Source organism: Centropristis striata, chromosome 19 (genome assembly GCF_030273125.1).
Source record: "Centropristis striata isolate RG_2023a ecotype Rhode Island chromosome 19, C.striata_1.0, whole genome shotgun sequence".
Taxonomy (NCBI): Eukaryota; Metazoa; Chordata; class Actinopteri; order Perciformes; family Serranidae; genus Centropristis; species Centropristis striata.
Genome location: NC_081535.1, coordinates 10,419,112 through 10,435,983, shown reverse-complemented (window position 1 = coordinate 10,435,983; position 16,872 = coordinate 10,419,112). Strand labels below are relative to the sequence as shown.

The following is a 16,872-nucleotide window of genomic DNA, read 5'->3' as shown; positions in this document are numbered from 1 at the left end:
TGAACAGAACACATGTGAGCTGCTGTGTCTGCTCAGTTTTTTTTAGCCTGACCCTTTAACTGCAGACTTACTGTACCTATGAAGAACACAGGAACATCATTAATAACTCGGGAATTATGTTGATTGACATATCTTAGTTGCTGTAATCATAAAGATATTATTCTTGCATTAACATACTTTGTATTCCTAAGCATTTCTGATAATTCATGAGGTACAACATTGCATTTTTAAGACATTAAGTCATGCATGAATAACACTAATTATTGTACCCTTACCATAAAGTTTTACTCTGTAATCTTCTTATCTAACTCTTGGATAGAAAGCAAATAAGCATATTTATCAAAATCTCCATTTATTAATGTTCATTTTCAGCTCTTCGAACTGAAATTTTTATAAAAGATCCATCAGTGTCTTTACTCTGTTAATGAGGTGACATTGATATAGAGAGTACTGACTTAACCTGTAAAAATGAACAGGACTGTTATCATGTGATACAATAATCTTCTGTGTATGTGTGCTTCCACGACATGAACACTGGGAAATGTTGCCCCCTGCCTGAGTTCAGTGTGTGTGTGTCATTGTTACAGCACAGAACATCACATCCACTCTGTTCTGAGGTCTCCATCAGCTTAATTTCTGTATTAAAATCATGATTTTATTAAACATTTCTTATAATCTTCTGCAACAGAGCAGTTAGAAAGGTTGTAAATGTCTTTATTTAATTTGCCTGCAGTAGCTGATCATTAGTATTCAGAAGTGGAGGTCATCACTTTTCTTTCTTTTTTTTGGTTTCAGGTCACTTTCTTGGCAACAATACAGTCATTGATGTGCTTCGTCGCCAGGGATACGAGGTGGAGCACACCCCTGCTGGGCAGCCAATAAACAGGTACATTTACTGCAGAAACACACACACACACACACACACACACATTTTGATGCACTATGACAAAACATGCACATATTTAACTAAATCTCTAATATTTATCATAGTTTCCTTTTTTTGTACTTTTATGCAACACTAAAAAATCCTTCAAATTCTTCAAATGAAAAACTTTTCTGTAACTAATATAAGGAGCTGTTAAATTTCTGATGAGCCTGATTTAGCCTGAATCAGGACATATGTGACAAACCAAAACTCTACTTTTAAAAAGCTTTCTAATGAAATGCATATTGAGTTTAAGTATTTCATGGAGACAAAGACAAAGCAGAAATCTGCTCAGGGGCTTTTTCTGTTCCAGCAACTTTTCTTGAATACTAATTTTCCATAAAAAGCAGAAGAAATGTCTGAGAAACGAGAGAAGACAGAAGAGACTGACAAAGAAAATAGCAGAGAAAGTGAGAAACACAGAGATGACGGATAGAGAACTAGGCAGTAAATATTATGTTTCGCCATAGTTGTTGCACATTATGATTTCTTTTGAAAACATGAGTCTGTAAAACTCCAAGGCCCATATTTTATCACTTAAATGGGGGTAAGGTTTCATGTCCCAGCCACATTTTACAGGGCAACCGCTGCCTCATGGCCCTGACAGGAATATGTATTTCTTTCAACTTTTTCACTGACTGGATTTCAAATGGGAAATCATTTTCCAAGTAAGCACAACTCCATAGTTGGTCTGTGTTCATTTGCAGACCCAAAACAGATGTTCCAGTTCAGCTCTGGCCCTTGTGAGAAATGTGTTGTCTGAAAATAATGAAAAACTGCGCTCAGTAGCTCTACGATGAATGAGCACTCACTCTCTCCAAGTGTCCTTAAACATAAGTATTTGCACTATTGCCTTGTCATGATTTTATTAATTTATCTGCGCTGTTGACACTGGAGAGTTATTTACTGGCTATGAACTACGAATCTACTAATCACACACCAGGTTCATTTTAGTGTGCACGTTGGTGATCAGAAAAAAAAGATAAATAGTCAGATTCAGAACACTGTTGTTATTACATGACATAAAAGGACCTTAATTGGTTTTAAATGTTCAGTAGTAGGGCTGGGCGATATATCGATATATTTTTAAATGTGATATGGAAATAGACCATATCGCATATATCGATATAGTTCAAATTTGCACTGTGATCCTTGCTCCAGGAAAGCTGCGGCTTTAATTTAAGATATTTTTTTATTTAATTGTGCACTTTATGGAGCTTTGATGTAAAAAAAAAAAAAAAAAGGTACTCCTGTTGTTATAAAGTATTTATGTTCACTTAAGTAAATGGTTTCAATAAAACTACTTATACTTTGACTGAACATTAGCTCTCACTTTGCAATTTGGGATATATATCGTATATCGATTTTCAGCCTAAATATATTGGGATCTGACTTTTAGTCCATATCTCCCAGCCCCGTTCAGTAGTAGACGTAACAGTTATAGGGTAAACTTTAAAGGGATAGTTCGGATATTTTGAAGTGGGGTTGTATGAGGTACTTACCCACAGTCAATATATTACCAGTAGTAGATAATGGTCTGCGTGTTTCAAGTTTGGAGATCCAGGCCCATGCTTAAGGCAGTAAACAGACTGCAGATGGGGACTGCCACAAAAATTATTTCAGAATCAGAACAGTTTTATTGTCATGGCATAGGAGTACAGCGGAATTTAAAAAAGAGCAGCTCATTTTAGTGCAAACAGATGATAATGATTTAAACATAGTAAAAAATATAAACCCTACATAAAAGCACAGCAAGAACACAAAATAGGGGGGGCAGCAGAATGGGAGATATTTCACATAAATAAATATATAAATATATTGCACATAAATATATTGCATCGTTCCACACTATTGAAATGTTTTTATTTTTGGAGACGTTCAGGGCAATTACAACTCTCTCGGGTAGAAACTGTTCCTGAGTCTGTTTGTTTTCGTCTTTATTGCCCTGAAACGCCGTCCTGAGGGTAAAGGTTGGAAAAGGTTAGAAAAGGTGATGACCAGGGTTGTACCCATTTGAGTACGCTATATTAACTACAGTCCACCGATTATTGTTACTACCCACAGCCGTTTCATTTGTCACTACTTTTTCTCAGCCGAAGAACTTCCATGTTCCATGTTTTTGTAAAAGGAAGTCTGATAGATGGAGCTGCAGAGTGAGATGTGGTGTTTTTTTCACTTTAAGGAAAAAAATATGCTCAGTGATGTCCTTTATCCATTGTGGCTTTTTCTTTTTTTCTGCCGTTTCCACTATGTAGATTGTAGAGCAGATAAAACTGACAAAATCCCCAGCAGCCACCAGTGAAGTGTTGTTGAAAAGGCCAACCTCAGCAGAGCTCATACCTCCTGCTGTGGAGCATGTAGTGCAGTCTACCATAGCACACTGTGCGGGTGGCTATCTCAGAGCAGATCTGTGTTCCTGTGTGTGTGTGAGTGAGTGAATGAATGAGTGAATCTACTTTCACACACACAAACTGTGTGTCTGATGCAGGGTTAGGAGCCTGAGATGAACCAATCACTGTACTGCAGAAAGATGTTATAAGTTCATCTTTGGACTTCACCATTCACACAAGACCTGAGTTGTATTTAACTGATCAGATTGTTTTTAAGCAGGAAGATGAGTTTTGGTTTTGCTCTCATACCTCCCATTCCAACACTTTAATTTGTTTTTCCAGTATCGAATCTTGGAAAAACCACGGCATCTTATTCTTACATAGCAGGAATTCCTCTTCTCTGCTCCTCTACTTTACTCTTATTCAGCAATAATGGCACCTTTTTTTCATGTATCATCCATTTTCACCTTGGTCATATTAAGGAAATCTTTATTTTAAGCATCTGATCTGAAGGTTTCCCCTTCATGGAGATAAGTATAGTCAAGCTGTATTCACAGTACCAACTGTTGATTCCAAAAGCAGAGTCACAGTGAAAAAGAAAACATGCCAAAAAGTCACAGTGTCGATAGAAACCACTCCCGCAGCGTAATCAATTTCTCCGCTGTTAATCCATTTGTTCAGGATCTAACAAACACAGGCAGTTTATATCTAAAAGATTGATTTCTGGTGGAAGATTCAACCTGAGGTGGCTTAGCTGGCCTCTCCTAACCAAATTCAATTAAGTATTGGCATAAATTCAGCCCATATTGGGACTTTTACCTACCATGCACCCCACTGACGGCGACATGCGTTACAAAAACATGGAGGAAAGCTAGGAAAAATGACTGGGACTGGGAATCAACAAGAATCTACAGTATTTGATGGATTTACAAAACTTTTGCATCAGTTTAATTGCATGCTTTATTTACAATATTTTAGTTATCGTGCACTCCAGCTTAGGTTTATGCAGGGTGAGCTGTAGCCGTTAGCTATGCTCTCTTCTAAGCCACCAGACTCCATTGATAAAAACAGTCATTTTACCTCAGAGAACACAGGAGTTGCTGGTATACTGCTGCCTTGATGGTTAGTTTGTTTGTGTTATTGTGTGATTTTGCTGTTGTAACAGGTTAGATTGGATTAACTGAAGTCTACTGTAGTTAACGCACTGACTGTAGATAATAACCTCATACACCCCCACTTGAAAAAAATCCAAACTATCCCTTTTAGGGATGGGAATAATTAATCAATGATCGATTTATGGTCGTTAAGAATTTGGTCGATCACGTGGAATTTTTAATCGATCTGTGAATTTTTTTATTTAAATTTTACCTATGACTGTGTATCAGTACTCACTGAACTGAAACACGGCTGAGCGTTTAGAAGCCAATGAGCTGAGAATTAAGTTGGATAAAGATACAGTTTGCAAACTGAAAGTTGCAATAACAATTCGAAAACACACAGAAATACGAAGAGTATTAATTTGAGCAAAACTAGCTTACTGTATCAAACCTTGCTGGCATGAATTACTAGGTTTCATTTTATCCGAATCTTATTTAACCCATTGAAGCCTGGAAAGCGGATACGTCGTTTTGTAGTATTTGTATAAGCTCTGAAATACTTTTTGAATTTCATTTCTATCTGCTACAGAGGCTGAAAAATCTATTATTTAGTAGAAGCGTTGACACTTCTGTTGAAATTCAAGAAAAACGTCAGGTTTTAGGGGCTTATTTTAAAATCGCCCAGAGGTTTTACAGGCGTTTCAGACGTCAATGGGTTAAACACAAAAAAAACCTTAAATATGCAATATTACCGTGAAAACTGACCTCATGCCTCTTCGGGGGCTAAAACATTGAACTCCTTGACGTTATCATTACAGTATCACCTCACTTGAGTTAGTTTTACAATCGACAGGAAGTCTCTTTTCATCCTTTCAAAATAACAGCGTCCATTATCAAAGCAGGCTTTTGCATAGTACTGTGTATCTATCTTCCATTTTGCCCATGTATGCATGTTTTTATACATACTGGAGTATAAATGTATAAAAACATAGGGATTAATCGATTAATTGATCATTAACATTATAGATGCTTGAGCAGGTTTCTTCCAAACGCCCATCCCTAATCCCTTATTAACGGACACATTTACCTGTAACCTATTATTTCAAATGTATCTTTTGTTCCTGTGTGTGCTCCCTCTAGGAGATCATCCAGGCCTGACTCACCAGACTCCGAAGACCTCCATGATGAGTCCCCTCTTCTGGAGCCTTTCCTCCACGAGCTCCACCACAAAGAGGACGATCAGGGGCGTCCCCTGGAGGACGACCTGTTACCCCACATGCTGCTGCCACCTGATAGCCTGGAGCTGCTGGAGAAAGCAGAGAGGAGAATGCTGAAGAAGAAGAGGAGGAACAAGCAGAAGAAGCAGCAGCACAGACACTTTAATGACCTGTGGGTTCGCATCGAGGAGAGGTAAGAGCACGGGGAGTGTGGGGGAGGTGAAGAGATAACTGGCATGGGATCTTGTTTCTTATATACATCTGTCATCAATGTCTGACTCTTTGGCTGTGAAAAAGGAGATGAGGAGTAATGTAGAAAAAGGTGAGATGATGCTTCACAGGTGGGGCGAAAGAAATGAATATAAAGGGGAAAAGTTGAGAGAAGAAAGACAGAGGATGTGAGAGGAGATGTGAGGGAAATTGGAAATGTGTAACGCAGTCTTTCCACCTGTCTATAGAATAGAACTGACACTTCCTGGTGCGACGCCGCAGGCTCAAACACCCACCATATCACATCACCATACTCTTCATGCAGTCTGCACACACTTCAGCACGTATACACACACACACCCTGCAGTGTGGCATGAGTCCAGACTAGTTCCTAGCTGGTATAAGTGTCTTGGATGTGAAAACAGCAGCCTGGGAATTCCGACTAAGTATCCGGTTTTGGTCTCCCAGTAGCTCCAGGCAGGGACTAACCGGACAACAAAACAAGCTCACCTTTCAGTCAAAAAGGAGACCTCTGCACAAGGTGTGGTCCGCCGTGTTGAGACTTAGTTTTGTTTGTTGTTAGGGCAAAATGTTATGTTGTCAGGGATATGATTGTGCATGGAGGCAGGAAGCAAAACGGTTAATTTGACCCTAAACCTATTTCTACGCCCACGTACTCTGAGCAGAGTTAGAGGCCTGCGTTGGCGAGAGGTTTTAGTTTATCATAAAGTCAGACAACCACATTCATTCGCACCTACGGGTAATTTAGAGTTTCCAGTTAACCTGACTTACACATCTTTAGACTGTGGGTGGAAACCGGAGCGCAGGAAGGGAACCCACTCAGACACAAGGAGAATATGCAACATAAAAAGGCCCCAGGACCTTCTTGCTGTGAGGAGACGGAGCAAATCGCTGACTCACCTTGCCACACGCTCACTGACTAATCATTTTATATGTATATTTTACAGCTATGTGTTAAAACAACTTCAATTCATTTAAATTCATACTTCATTGTCTGATAGCCCCATGAGGGAAATTAATTAACTGCACAATCATCAGCCTGAAGGTCAAGACGACTATTTTTTTTTTATCTCTCTAAGAATTATTATTGGGTAAAATCATTCGGTTTTTTTTATCTGTGTGTGTCTTTTTTTCTTTAATTAGATTCCTGAATGGCCAAAAAAGAATTTGCATGCTGGAGTCAAACCTCCCAGACTTCTTGTTTGTGTGGAACATACAGCAGCTTGTTTTCTATGGCTCGTATGAACATTATACAGAGGGGAGCATGGGAGCATAAACGCTGGTCTTATTGTAGCCTTAGACTATCATTGCATGTAATTTCAGTACAATATTTGAAATGTGTGACTCACATCTCTTTGATGTCCGCACATGGAAATGTTAGCATATCTTGGTAAATTTTACTGTGGGTGCTACAGTTTTCTCCCAAAAGTCTAAAAAACTTGCAGGTTAAGTAGACGGAAGAATTTAAGTTGCTCAAAGTGAGGCCCATTTAGTGCGGCCCCCAAATGTGACATTAAAATCATGCAATATACAGTCATGGAAAAAATTATTAGACCACCCTTTTTCTTAAATTTCTTGTTCATTTTAATACCTGGTACAACTAAAGGTACATTTGTTTGGACAAATATAATGATAACAACAAAATTAGCTCATAATAGTTTAATTTAAGAGGTGATTTCTAGCCATTTTCCACGTTTTTCTTGATAAAGATTTTGGTTATTATCAAGAAAACCATGGAAAATAGCTAGATATCAGCTCCTAAATTAAACTCTTGTGAGCTATATTTGTTGTTATCATTATATTTGTCCAAACAAATGTACCTTTAGTTGTACCAGGTATTAAAATGAACAAGAAATTGAAGAAAACAATGGTCTAATAATTTTAATAATTTTTTCATGACTGTATCTTCTGCTGTCCATTTCAGTACTGCCCTTAACAAGCGTCTGCCAAGTAAGGAATGACAATTTGTAGAAAGCTGGTTGTGTTGCGACTCTGTCATCAGTGCTAGTGTTGTTAGGTAAAGTTTTGGTGGACAACTTGTGAATCCTGCAATTTCTCTGTCTGGCCCTCAATCATATGCTGGCTCCTGAAATTTACACAAACTTTAAACACCCCTGATCTGAACTATCAACTGGTGTGGTTATGTTTCTCTGTATGGTTTAGTCAGACTAGCTGTGCTTCCAGTATTGTGTTAAAAAAGCTGTATGGAAACAGAAAAAAATGATAAAAGTTCCTCAGTTGCACAAAAACGTTTTAAATCTCACTTTGGGTTTTTGATTTTAATTTTAAAGGAAAAGAGTTGGATGTTGACTGTTCCCTGGTTTGCTTTGAGGGTTAGCCTCAACAGTTCTAATGTTGCATTCATTTTATTTTTTATCATTTATTTTATTTTTATCATTTTATTAAATAATTCTACTTTATTTACTTTTATGCCAGTGATTTCTAAATCTTGATTATCAGTAATTGCAGCTACCCGTACAGGTCTCTGCTCTCAAACATCTAGTGATTTTTACCTCAGTATGAACATGTTTTTTTCCACGTACAGTATACACTACTCCAAATTAGTGACGGAAAGAAATGTCCAACCATGCAGCGTCTGTTCTTCACGGGAACAGAGGGGGTTTGTGAACGTTTGTGTACATTATGTCTGCAGAAATGTTTTCTCTCTTTCTGAGAGACCCTGTATTTTGAACGGAAAGGAAACAGACTGTTTGTGTACACATGCTACAAAGTGTACACCGTGCACGTCTTTGTATATTTGAATGTCTGAGAAGGTGGCCCAGTGAGAAAGAGAGAGAGAGAGTCTGAAAAAACAGAATCGGCTACAGTCGTCTGTTGTGTTTGATGCGTGTCACACCTGGTGTCCTTACACCTCTTCTGGGCATTAAACCTAAAAAAACAGCGTTGTTTCTTTGAAAAAAATGCCTTTTGTACTTTTTAATATCTGGTTTATTAATTTACAGAAACTTTAAAGAAATACATCTTCTTAAAAAAAAGTTACCACTCAAGTTTTCTGCTCCCTGCCGGGTGTGAAGTTATCTCCTATATTAAATTTCAATAACTAAAGCCTGAAGCTGCAGGCAGTACAGCCTGCAGCTTCTGAGCCAACACCAATCAATGCAAAGCAAATATTACTAACTCCAAGTATCTGCGAGTAATGGAAACACTATCAGCCGAGGTTGATTTGTGGGGGGAAATATTTGAACATTTATAAGCTCAGCATTTCAAACCGAGCAGTATCAGAAAGAGTTTAATCTGCTAACAAGCTCCTGTTCCTAGAGAGGGCTGTGTATGATCTTTGCGCTGCTGCTGCCTGTTTGTGTGGTTGTTCTACAATCTATCACTGACAGAACATTTTGGCAATCTTATTTCGACTGGCACTCAACTCTCCAAACTTTTCCAACTGTGTCCCTTTTTCAGCCAAATCGGCCATCCAAACTGAAGCTCATTTGTCTGCAACAGTCCCTCTTAACAAACTCTCATTTGTCTGCGGACAAAGTCAGAACGAGGACTGATGATAGAAATTTAGGCCTGGGGCATAATTTAATTCCTCTTTATCAATGATATAACACTCATTTTTCTTTATGTGGATGCTTGTCAAAATATCTCTCCCATAAAGCCTAAATCCAGTTAGATGAAAATAGTACTTTGCAATCACTTTTCTTTAATATTGGATGTTTTCAAAGTCGTGCCAAACTGCTGTTGCAGCGCTCTGGAATGAGGAGATCCCGACTTCAGGAACTTGTGTGTTTGTTTTGCCTGGCCTCGTCCCAGTCCAAACCACACAAGCACTGCAGACTCTGCATCAAACAGGAGAGCAGAAATGATTTAATTGGCAGACTTGTTTAGAAAAGGGCAGATAAAGGGAGACAGACAGGATATATAATATTGCAAGAGGGAGAAAAAGAGAGTAGGAGCAGCCAGGCTGATTGGCTGTTGGTTTATAGCCACGAGCTGATCAATGAGTTGCACACCCAGGAGTTTTGAGGTTTAGAAACTCTCCGCTGATTGGTCAGCGTTGGAGCGGTGAATTCCTTTGTCGAGAAGTTTTCCTTTGTAGCCTTCACCGTCATTAATATTTCCATTGTTTTTTTTTTCCTGCAGTCTGCTTATTTTCTCTGGCAATTGTGGATGATATAGGGATGTAGAGAGAGTACTGTTCCTTTGAAGATTACACCAGGATTTGCATTTTAAATTTAAAAGAGCAGTGCAAAGAGAGAACAAAATATATAACATGTTTAAAAAAAAAGGAAATTATAAAGTCTTTCCCAGACTCCTGTAACTTCGGAATATGGGATGTTTTTTGAGTTGAGCCCAGAAAAATGATGACACACAGCTTGTTAGAACTATCAACCCTTTATGAAGAACATCTTAATACAAACTTGACACCCGTTATTGCAGTAAAAATCACCTTGTTTACAATGTACTTCATGTCACACATAGTCATGGAATAAATGATTAGACCACCCTTGTTTTCTTCAATTTCTTGTTCATTATAATGCCTGGTACAACTAAAGGTACATTTGTTTGGACAAATGTATTGATAACAACAAAAATAGGTCATAAGAGTTTAATTTAAGAGCTGATATCTAGCCATTTTTAATGGTTTTCTTGATAATGATTTTGGTTATTATCAATAAAACCATGGAAAATGGCTAGATATCAGCTCTTAAATTAAACTCTTATTAGATATTTTTGTTGTTCTTAATATATTTGTCCAAACAAATGATTCATTTCATTAAAATGAGCAAAGTATTGAAGAAAAAGAGTGGACTTATATGTTTTTACATGGCTGTAGGTACCATAAAGCGTGACATAAAGTGTGACATTCCTATGCATTGGCTACGCATGAAAGTTGAGTTACATAACTTAGAATAACAATGTTTAGTTTTGGTTTCACACAGGACACAAAAGGGGCAAAGTCCCCCTAACTACCCAAGGTGGACTTTGTTGTTCTTTATACTAAAAAGACCTTTGAAAAATCTTTTAAAGGGGCATTAAAAAGTGAATAAAATTTTTTCTACTCTCTCGTCTTCTCCCCACAGCAGCATGGTTCAATCTCCACCTCCCCCGCTGGTTCGCATCATCAATGGTTACATCACAGTGAAGCCACCTGACAGAGTCCACAGCCACCACAACTACCAGCACATACCTTCGGCGTCGACCACCTCCTCGTCCTCACCGTCTTTACTCGTCCTCCTCTGCACATTGCTTACAGTCATCCCACAGACATGGACTGCCATGCTCTAGTAGAGCATTTATTGGGACTCTATAAAAGCAATCAGCCTTGTTGAGCATAAACTCTTCACATGCGGTGGTTTCAGGTATCACCCAGGTCTGATCGTGCATCATAAGACCAAGAGGAGGCTGCGAAAGCGTGCAGAGACTCTCGGAGACTGATCAGGAAAAAATAAAGCATGGAGAATGGATGTGAAATCAGCTCTGGCTGTCAGGTAACAGGACACTCCACGGATGTTAGGTTAGATAAAGTTTGTGCTGAACTGTAAATCATGTCAATAGAGCGTGTCTCTTACAAATTGAGGCCTCTGTGAGCATGTAAGTCCAGTTTCTTGGAACATAAAGGTTACATAAGGGTTTTTAACACACAGCAGGAAAGAAAAGTAGAAGCTCACAAACAAGGAAGTGTTATCAGACATTCCCTTAGTGTGACAAAAAGACACACAACATTCAAAACCTCGGAGAATATGAGATCTCAGACTGTTGCTGTGAATGAACACAAACATTGCTGAGACTATTGCTGAATATCAAATAACTTCAATAAGTTCAACTGGAACCATATGTCCTTACTGTGTGTGTGTGTGTGTGTGTGTGTGTGTGTGTGTGTGTGTGTGTGTGTGTGTGAGACAAACAAAGTCTATCAGCTCTTAAACCCCCCTGGTCTGGTCGTCCTCTTCACACCTTAATTTATTCTTCCATTTTCGAAGAATCTGTCTAATGTTGCATTAAAGCCTACTACGGGGTGAAAATTGTACATATTGTTTCTAAATATTATAGATGTATTTTAGAATTATAAAAACAAATGGAAATTATCAAAAGTTTTGTTGTTGTTTATATAAATATATAAATAGATATGCAGTATATTTTTTTGAAAAGAAAATCAGGAACTAACCACCATAGCCTGTGTCTCACTGAAAGGACATTTTTGGAAGGGACATTGTTTTGTACTTTATGTATCAGTGTTATCACTTGCTTTGTGTCTGCTGAACGGATTCATGTCATGTGTGTGTTTTTTTCACATAGGGATCATTTCTTTAATTTATTTAACTACTATAGTTAATCTGTAGGCCATATGAAACATTCACAATGTTTTTTAAATATTTGTTGGCAGTCACTATGATGACCAAATGTGTTATTTTCAAATGTTTAACTATGATTTCAAATGCATTATAATTCCATTTTAAATACATAAGGCTGTATACACAGATAGACCACATGCAGCATAGTGCTTTAAGGCTTTCACATTTCACTTATGGCATGAGATGATTGTAATAGTATTACCATGATGACAATAAAATATTTATCTAGATTAACATCTGATTAACATTTCATTCACTTTTTTGATGTTTCACTGCTGGGAGATGCCAAAGTAAATGGTACAGACGCTTTAAAGCTGAACCTGAAAAAATGCTCATTTTCAGGTTCATACTTGAATTTTGGGTTTCTGCTAGAATATGTTTGTGCTTTAATGTTCAAAAACTAGTTTATTTTAATCATATTGTCCTTACCACGTGACTTATTTGGGAACTGGTTCACGCGTATTGGTGTGTGATTCAAGATATAAGGGGCAATGAAACATGATGGAGGTCCCCCATCAATTCACATTTTGTGAACTTGATGCATCACCGTGCATTTATTTGCTATCTGTTCGAGCATTTCTTTTTTTGCGATGCAACCAGCAAGAAACTGTGAAAACACTAGAAAGTGCAGCATTTCAGGTGTGTCCGATTTGGGATACAGATCTCTCTTAATAAGGTATGTTGATTAGTAATAATTAGCCGGATATACACTACTGGTCAAAAGCTTTAGAACACACCAACTTTTCCAGAATTTAATTGAAAATGATGCAGTTTAATGTCTCAGTGTACTCTGAAATTAATGCACATTTGCAACATTTAAAATTCTTTTTTGAGCATGATAGTGTTTTGAAAGTAAAAAAAAGATTCAAAATCACATTTTATGTTGGACTAAAGGACTAAAAAAAGACACATAATGACCAAAAAAAGACACAAAATGACAAAAAAGACACCTAAAGACACAAAATGACTAAAAAAAGACACAAAATGACTAACAAAGACATGAAAATAATTAAAAAAATTGACAAAATAGCCCAAGACTCCATAGAGTTAAGTTGTTTACCTACTTCTTGTTCCCTGAAAAAAGGCCTACTTGTATAATTCTGAAATGTACATTATTTTTTAGGTTTGGTAACCTTACCTTTTTTTATTTACCTCTGGCAGTTCACCACTTACCTTCGTACCCTTTCAAGCTGTTCATTTGACTTGAACTGCTTGAATTTCAATAAAAAACTGGAAAAATTGGGGTGTTCTAAAACTTTTGACCGGTAGTGTACATAAAAGTGACAACTATTGTTGTAATTACCTTCTTCTCATTTCTGTTTTTTTAAAAGGTGAAGTGACTGTTGTGTTCAAAAGAACTTGGATACAACACAACACCTCATCTATGCTGCTAAGGTGGACCAACCTCAGGTAAGCCATTTTAGGATGCAATGATAGGACACTATACAAACCTAAAATGACATGGTATGTTTGTAGTATACCACATTAATTTATATATATATATATAGGGGGAGATAGCAGGTCATGTAGACAGAAAGCTGCAGATCTAAATTGTGTTCAGAACATTAATGTTTGTCTTTCTGAAGTCCAGTTTACAGCTCAACTATGTCCCATAAGTTGTTGCATTGAATTTTGGGTTGATACCATTTGTTACACACATTTGATGCTGAATTGTTTTATGTTTTTTTTAAATATGAGAATGGATAAAAATGGTCAAAAACCCTCCCACATTAAAACACCAAGATTGTTGGAGAAACAGAAAAATCCATGCTGTGGTTTCAAAAACTTTGGTCATTTTGCAGATTTCTGTATTTTTGGCGATTGGTTGACGAGCACCAACCCTAACCTACATCACAACAGATTTTAGTGCAAAATGTGCATGAGTTGTGCTTTCCTAAAGATAGCTTAAGGCCTGCAGGTTTTCCTTTGTCATGTCAGGCATAAGATTTATCTTGAAATGCCCAAGTACATGTTTACATCATGGGAGATTAAAAGTATGTATCACTTAAGCTGTAATATGTCTCAAGGCGCTTGAAGACAGATTAGTAATTGTTGATACAAGTCAGTAGTCTTGTAACGCAGCATTACACTGAATGTGTGTTCTGCCTGTCCTGAACAAATGTGTGCATGTGTATACTCACATGCTGCCCTCTGCCCTGACCCGGGGTTCATGGCATGTTTATGTGAGGTTAATGTGCTGTGATAAGGCTGCTATTAGAAGCTGTTTGATGTGTGCATGTGGTCCGCCACAAATAAGGCAGCCGCTCCGCCAACGCATGTCCATTCTGCAGGAAACAAACAGGAAACCAGAGCTAACAGACTCTTTAGATGTACAGGAAATGAGAGTTAATTGATGTGTTATATCAACAGGAAAAGAAAGCTCATTCACTTGTTAGTTTGTGCTTTGATTTAGGAGTGACCGTGTGCCAGAGGAGGTTATAGAGGTCACAGTATAACTAATGTGCATAAGCAATGCTGAGACACAAGATTTACGGGAATAAATGAGGTATGAGATGATTCAAGCTACAAAGTGCTCACTAAGATGTAAATTACTGATCTTATTTAATGCAAATAGCATCTTTTTTTTCTCTATGAATTGTGTGTATCCCTTCCTCTTGGTGCCTTAGAGGACAAAACAAAAAAAAAAACTGCCATGAAATTACATATTAATACTATTAATAACTCTACGTTCACTGAATTGAGTTGAATCTTTTATCTAACTTCAGTCCGATTGATAACTGACTAACCAGATTTTAAATGTCAGTTTGTTACATTAGGCCACTTGTTTTGTTTTTATAAAAAAAATGATTTGGTTTCTGTATAGTGCTAAAGGCGCATTTTATTTACATGTTTTCACAGTCTGAGATATGCCAATAAAATTAGCAACAACATTGATTTTAATGATTTTTTGTACAGTGTCAGCTTAAATAAAAAAAATAAAAAGGACGATATGTCCCCTTCCTGAAACTTCCAATAAAAAAGTGCATAATTATGCATTGACACAACAAACATTACTGGAATTCTTTTAAAGCCCCAAATGTCCCCAAGCATATTAAAACATTATTAAAAACCTATTTATTCTCCTTGCCGTTCAGTCCAAGCTAGGCAGGAATCCTTGGCTTTTTACTCTTTTATTTCCTTTTTAACTTCCTTTTTTATTACTATTTTATTGTTTTAATTGCTTTTTATTTATTACTGTATGTAAGTATTTTATTGTATTTTAAAAACTCTCTTTGCTCAACTGAGATCGTTTTTTAAATGTGCTCTATAAATAAACTTTGACTTGACAAGGAGGCACACGGGGTCAGGCCTTTACCTCTGACACTTTGATTAACTGGCAGCATTTCTAATCAGTCTCTCTAACAAATTATACCTCTGACTTTTTTTTTTTTTCTGTAACTTTCATCGTGTGCTCGAAAGAAAGAAAATGTGCATCGAAAAAACAGATTTCATAACATATAGCCAACAAAAACTGCTCAAAAACATTAAAGTCACATCATGTTAAAAAGAGTATGAGACTCTAAACGAGATCTTTCCTCTGCTCCGTGTAACACTAAACTCTGAAAACAACAGCTCATGTAAGTCACTCAGTCATTCTATGAAAGAATAAACAAACAAAGGTGCAGGTCACTCCTAATTGCCTCCTGTTGAGTGCCTTTACTGACAGATGTTACAGCTCATTTACCATCAGAAACATTGGGCAAAGCATGGTGTGAATTCCATAAGTCTAACTGAGGACCCAAAGAGCTTTAAGCTGGTAAAGGCTAAATGTTGGTGAAAGGTAATTCCAATGGCAGGCTCTGACCCTGGAGTCCATTACCTGCAAACATGATGGACATGCATCAGGTGGAGGATAACATTTTAACCAGAATCACTTGCATCACAAAAAATTATAATTAAATGCCCTCCCACCTGTAGAGACTTGATTCAGGGACAGGGACCCAGAAGCAAAAACTAAAAAGTCGGTAGTATGGTCAACCAAAATGCTTTACTTGCAAAAATCAAACAAAAGACGCTCACTAAGGAGGTTGCAAAATATAACAAAAAACACTTGAAGGAGGTTACAAAATACAACTGCAGACAGTATAAGGACACATAACCTGGTAATTCCTGTAGCCTGACAAAACACATGGTATACAAGATGAACTGACACAAGACAAAGGAAGACAAGGACTATTTATACATGAGGGAGGGGAACACAGGTGAGACGAATCAGGGACCAGGGAGAAAATCACACAATGGAAGGAGGTCAAGAGCCTGAAACAAGAGGGAAAAGGTGAGTGCAAAATAAAACAGGAAGTGAATGACAAGACTAGAGGTGGCTGTGGCTCAGTTGGTAGAGTGGGTTGCCCACCAACCGAAGGGTTGGTGGTTCGATCCCTGACTGTCGCAGCCTACATGTCGAAGTATCCTTGAGCAAAATACTGAACCCCAAATTATATATATCCTTTATTTAACCAGGTAAAAAAGACTGGTTGAGATTTAAAAAATCTCTTTTACAAGAGAGACCTGGCCAAGAAGGAAGCATAAAAGTGACAGGGTTACAACATTTAAAACACAATTGACATGAACAATTAAATACAAATACAGCCATCACAACATCAATGAAAGAGCCTCAAGTAGAGACTTATAAGGAGCAGTCACACTGACTACATTTAACATGTTTTAGTGTTGTTTTGTATCTCTTTGTAGTTGTTGACATCTTTCTTTGTAATTATTTTGGTCTTAACTTTTTTAATCCGTGTTTTTTGGGGG

General features: G+C 37.4%; 1 protein-coding gene and 1 long non-coding RNA gene across 2 annotated transcripts in view; both read left to right on the top strand.

Annotated features, from left to right (window-relative positions):
- Nucleotides 1-11,640, top strand: part of trabd2a (TraB domain containing 2A) — an 80,400-nt gene extending 68,760 nt beyond the window's left edge. The window contains exons 5-7 of the mRNA XM_059358658.1: nucleotides 796-886; nucleotides 5,493-5,762; nucleotides 10,846-11,640. Of these exons, the coding sequence (XP_059214641.1) occupies nucleotides 796-886; nucleotides 5,493-5,762; nucleotides 10,846-11,050 (566 nt within the window). The 3' untranslated portion in view covers nucleotides 11,051-11,640. The remainder of the gene's footprint in view (nucleotides 1-795; nucleotides 887-5,492; nucleotides 5,763-10,845) is intronic.
- A 1,848-nt stretch (nucleotides 11,641-13,488) lies between these two features.
- Nucleotides 13,489-16,872, top strand: part of LOC131992720 (uncharacterized) — a 190,164-nt gene continuing 186,780 nt past the window's right edge. The window contains exon 1 of the long non-coding RNA XR_009396241.1: nucleotides 13,489-13,527. This is a non-coding gene — a long non-coding RNA (uncharacterized LOC131992720). The remainder of the gene's footprint in view (nucleotides 13,528-16,872) is intronic.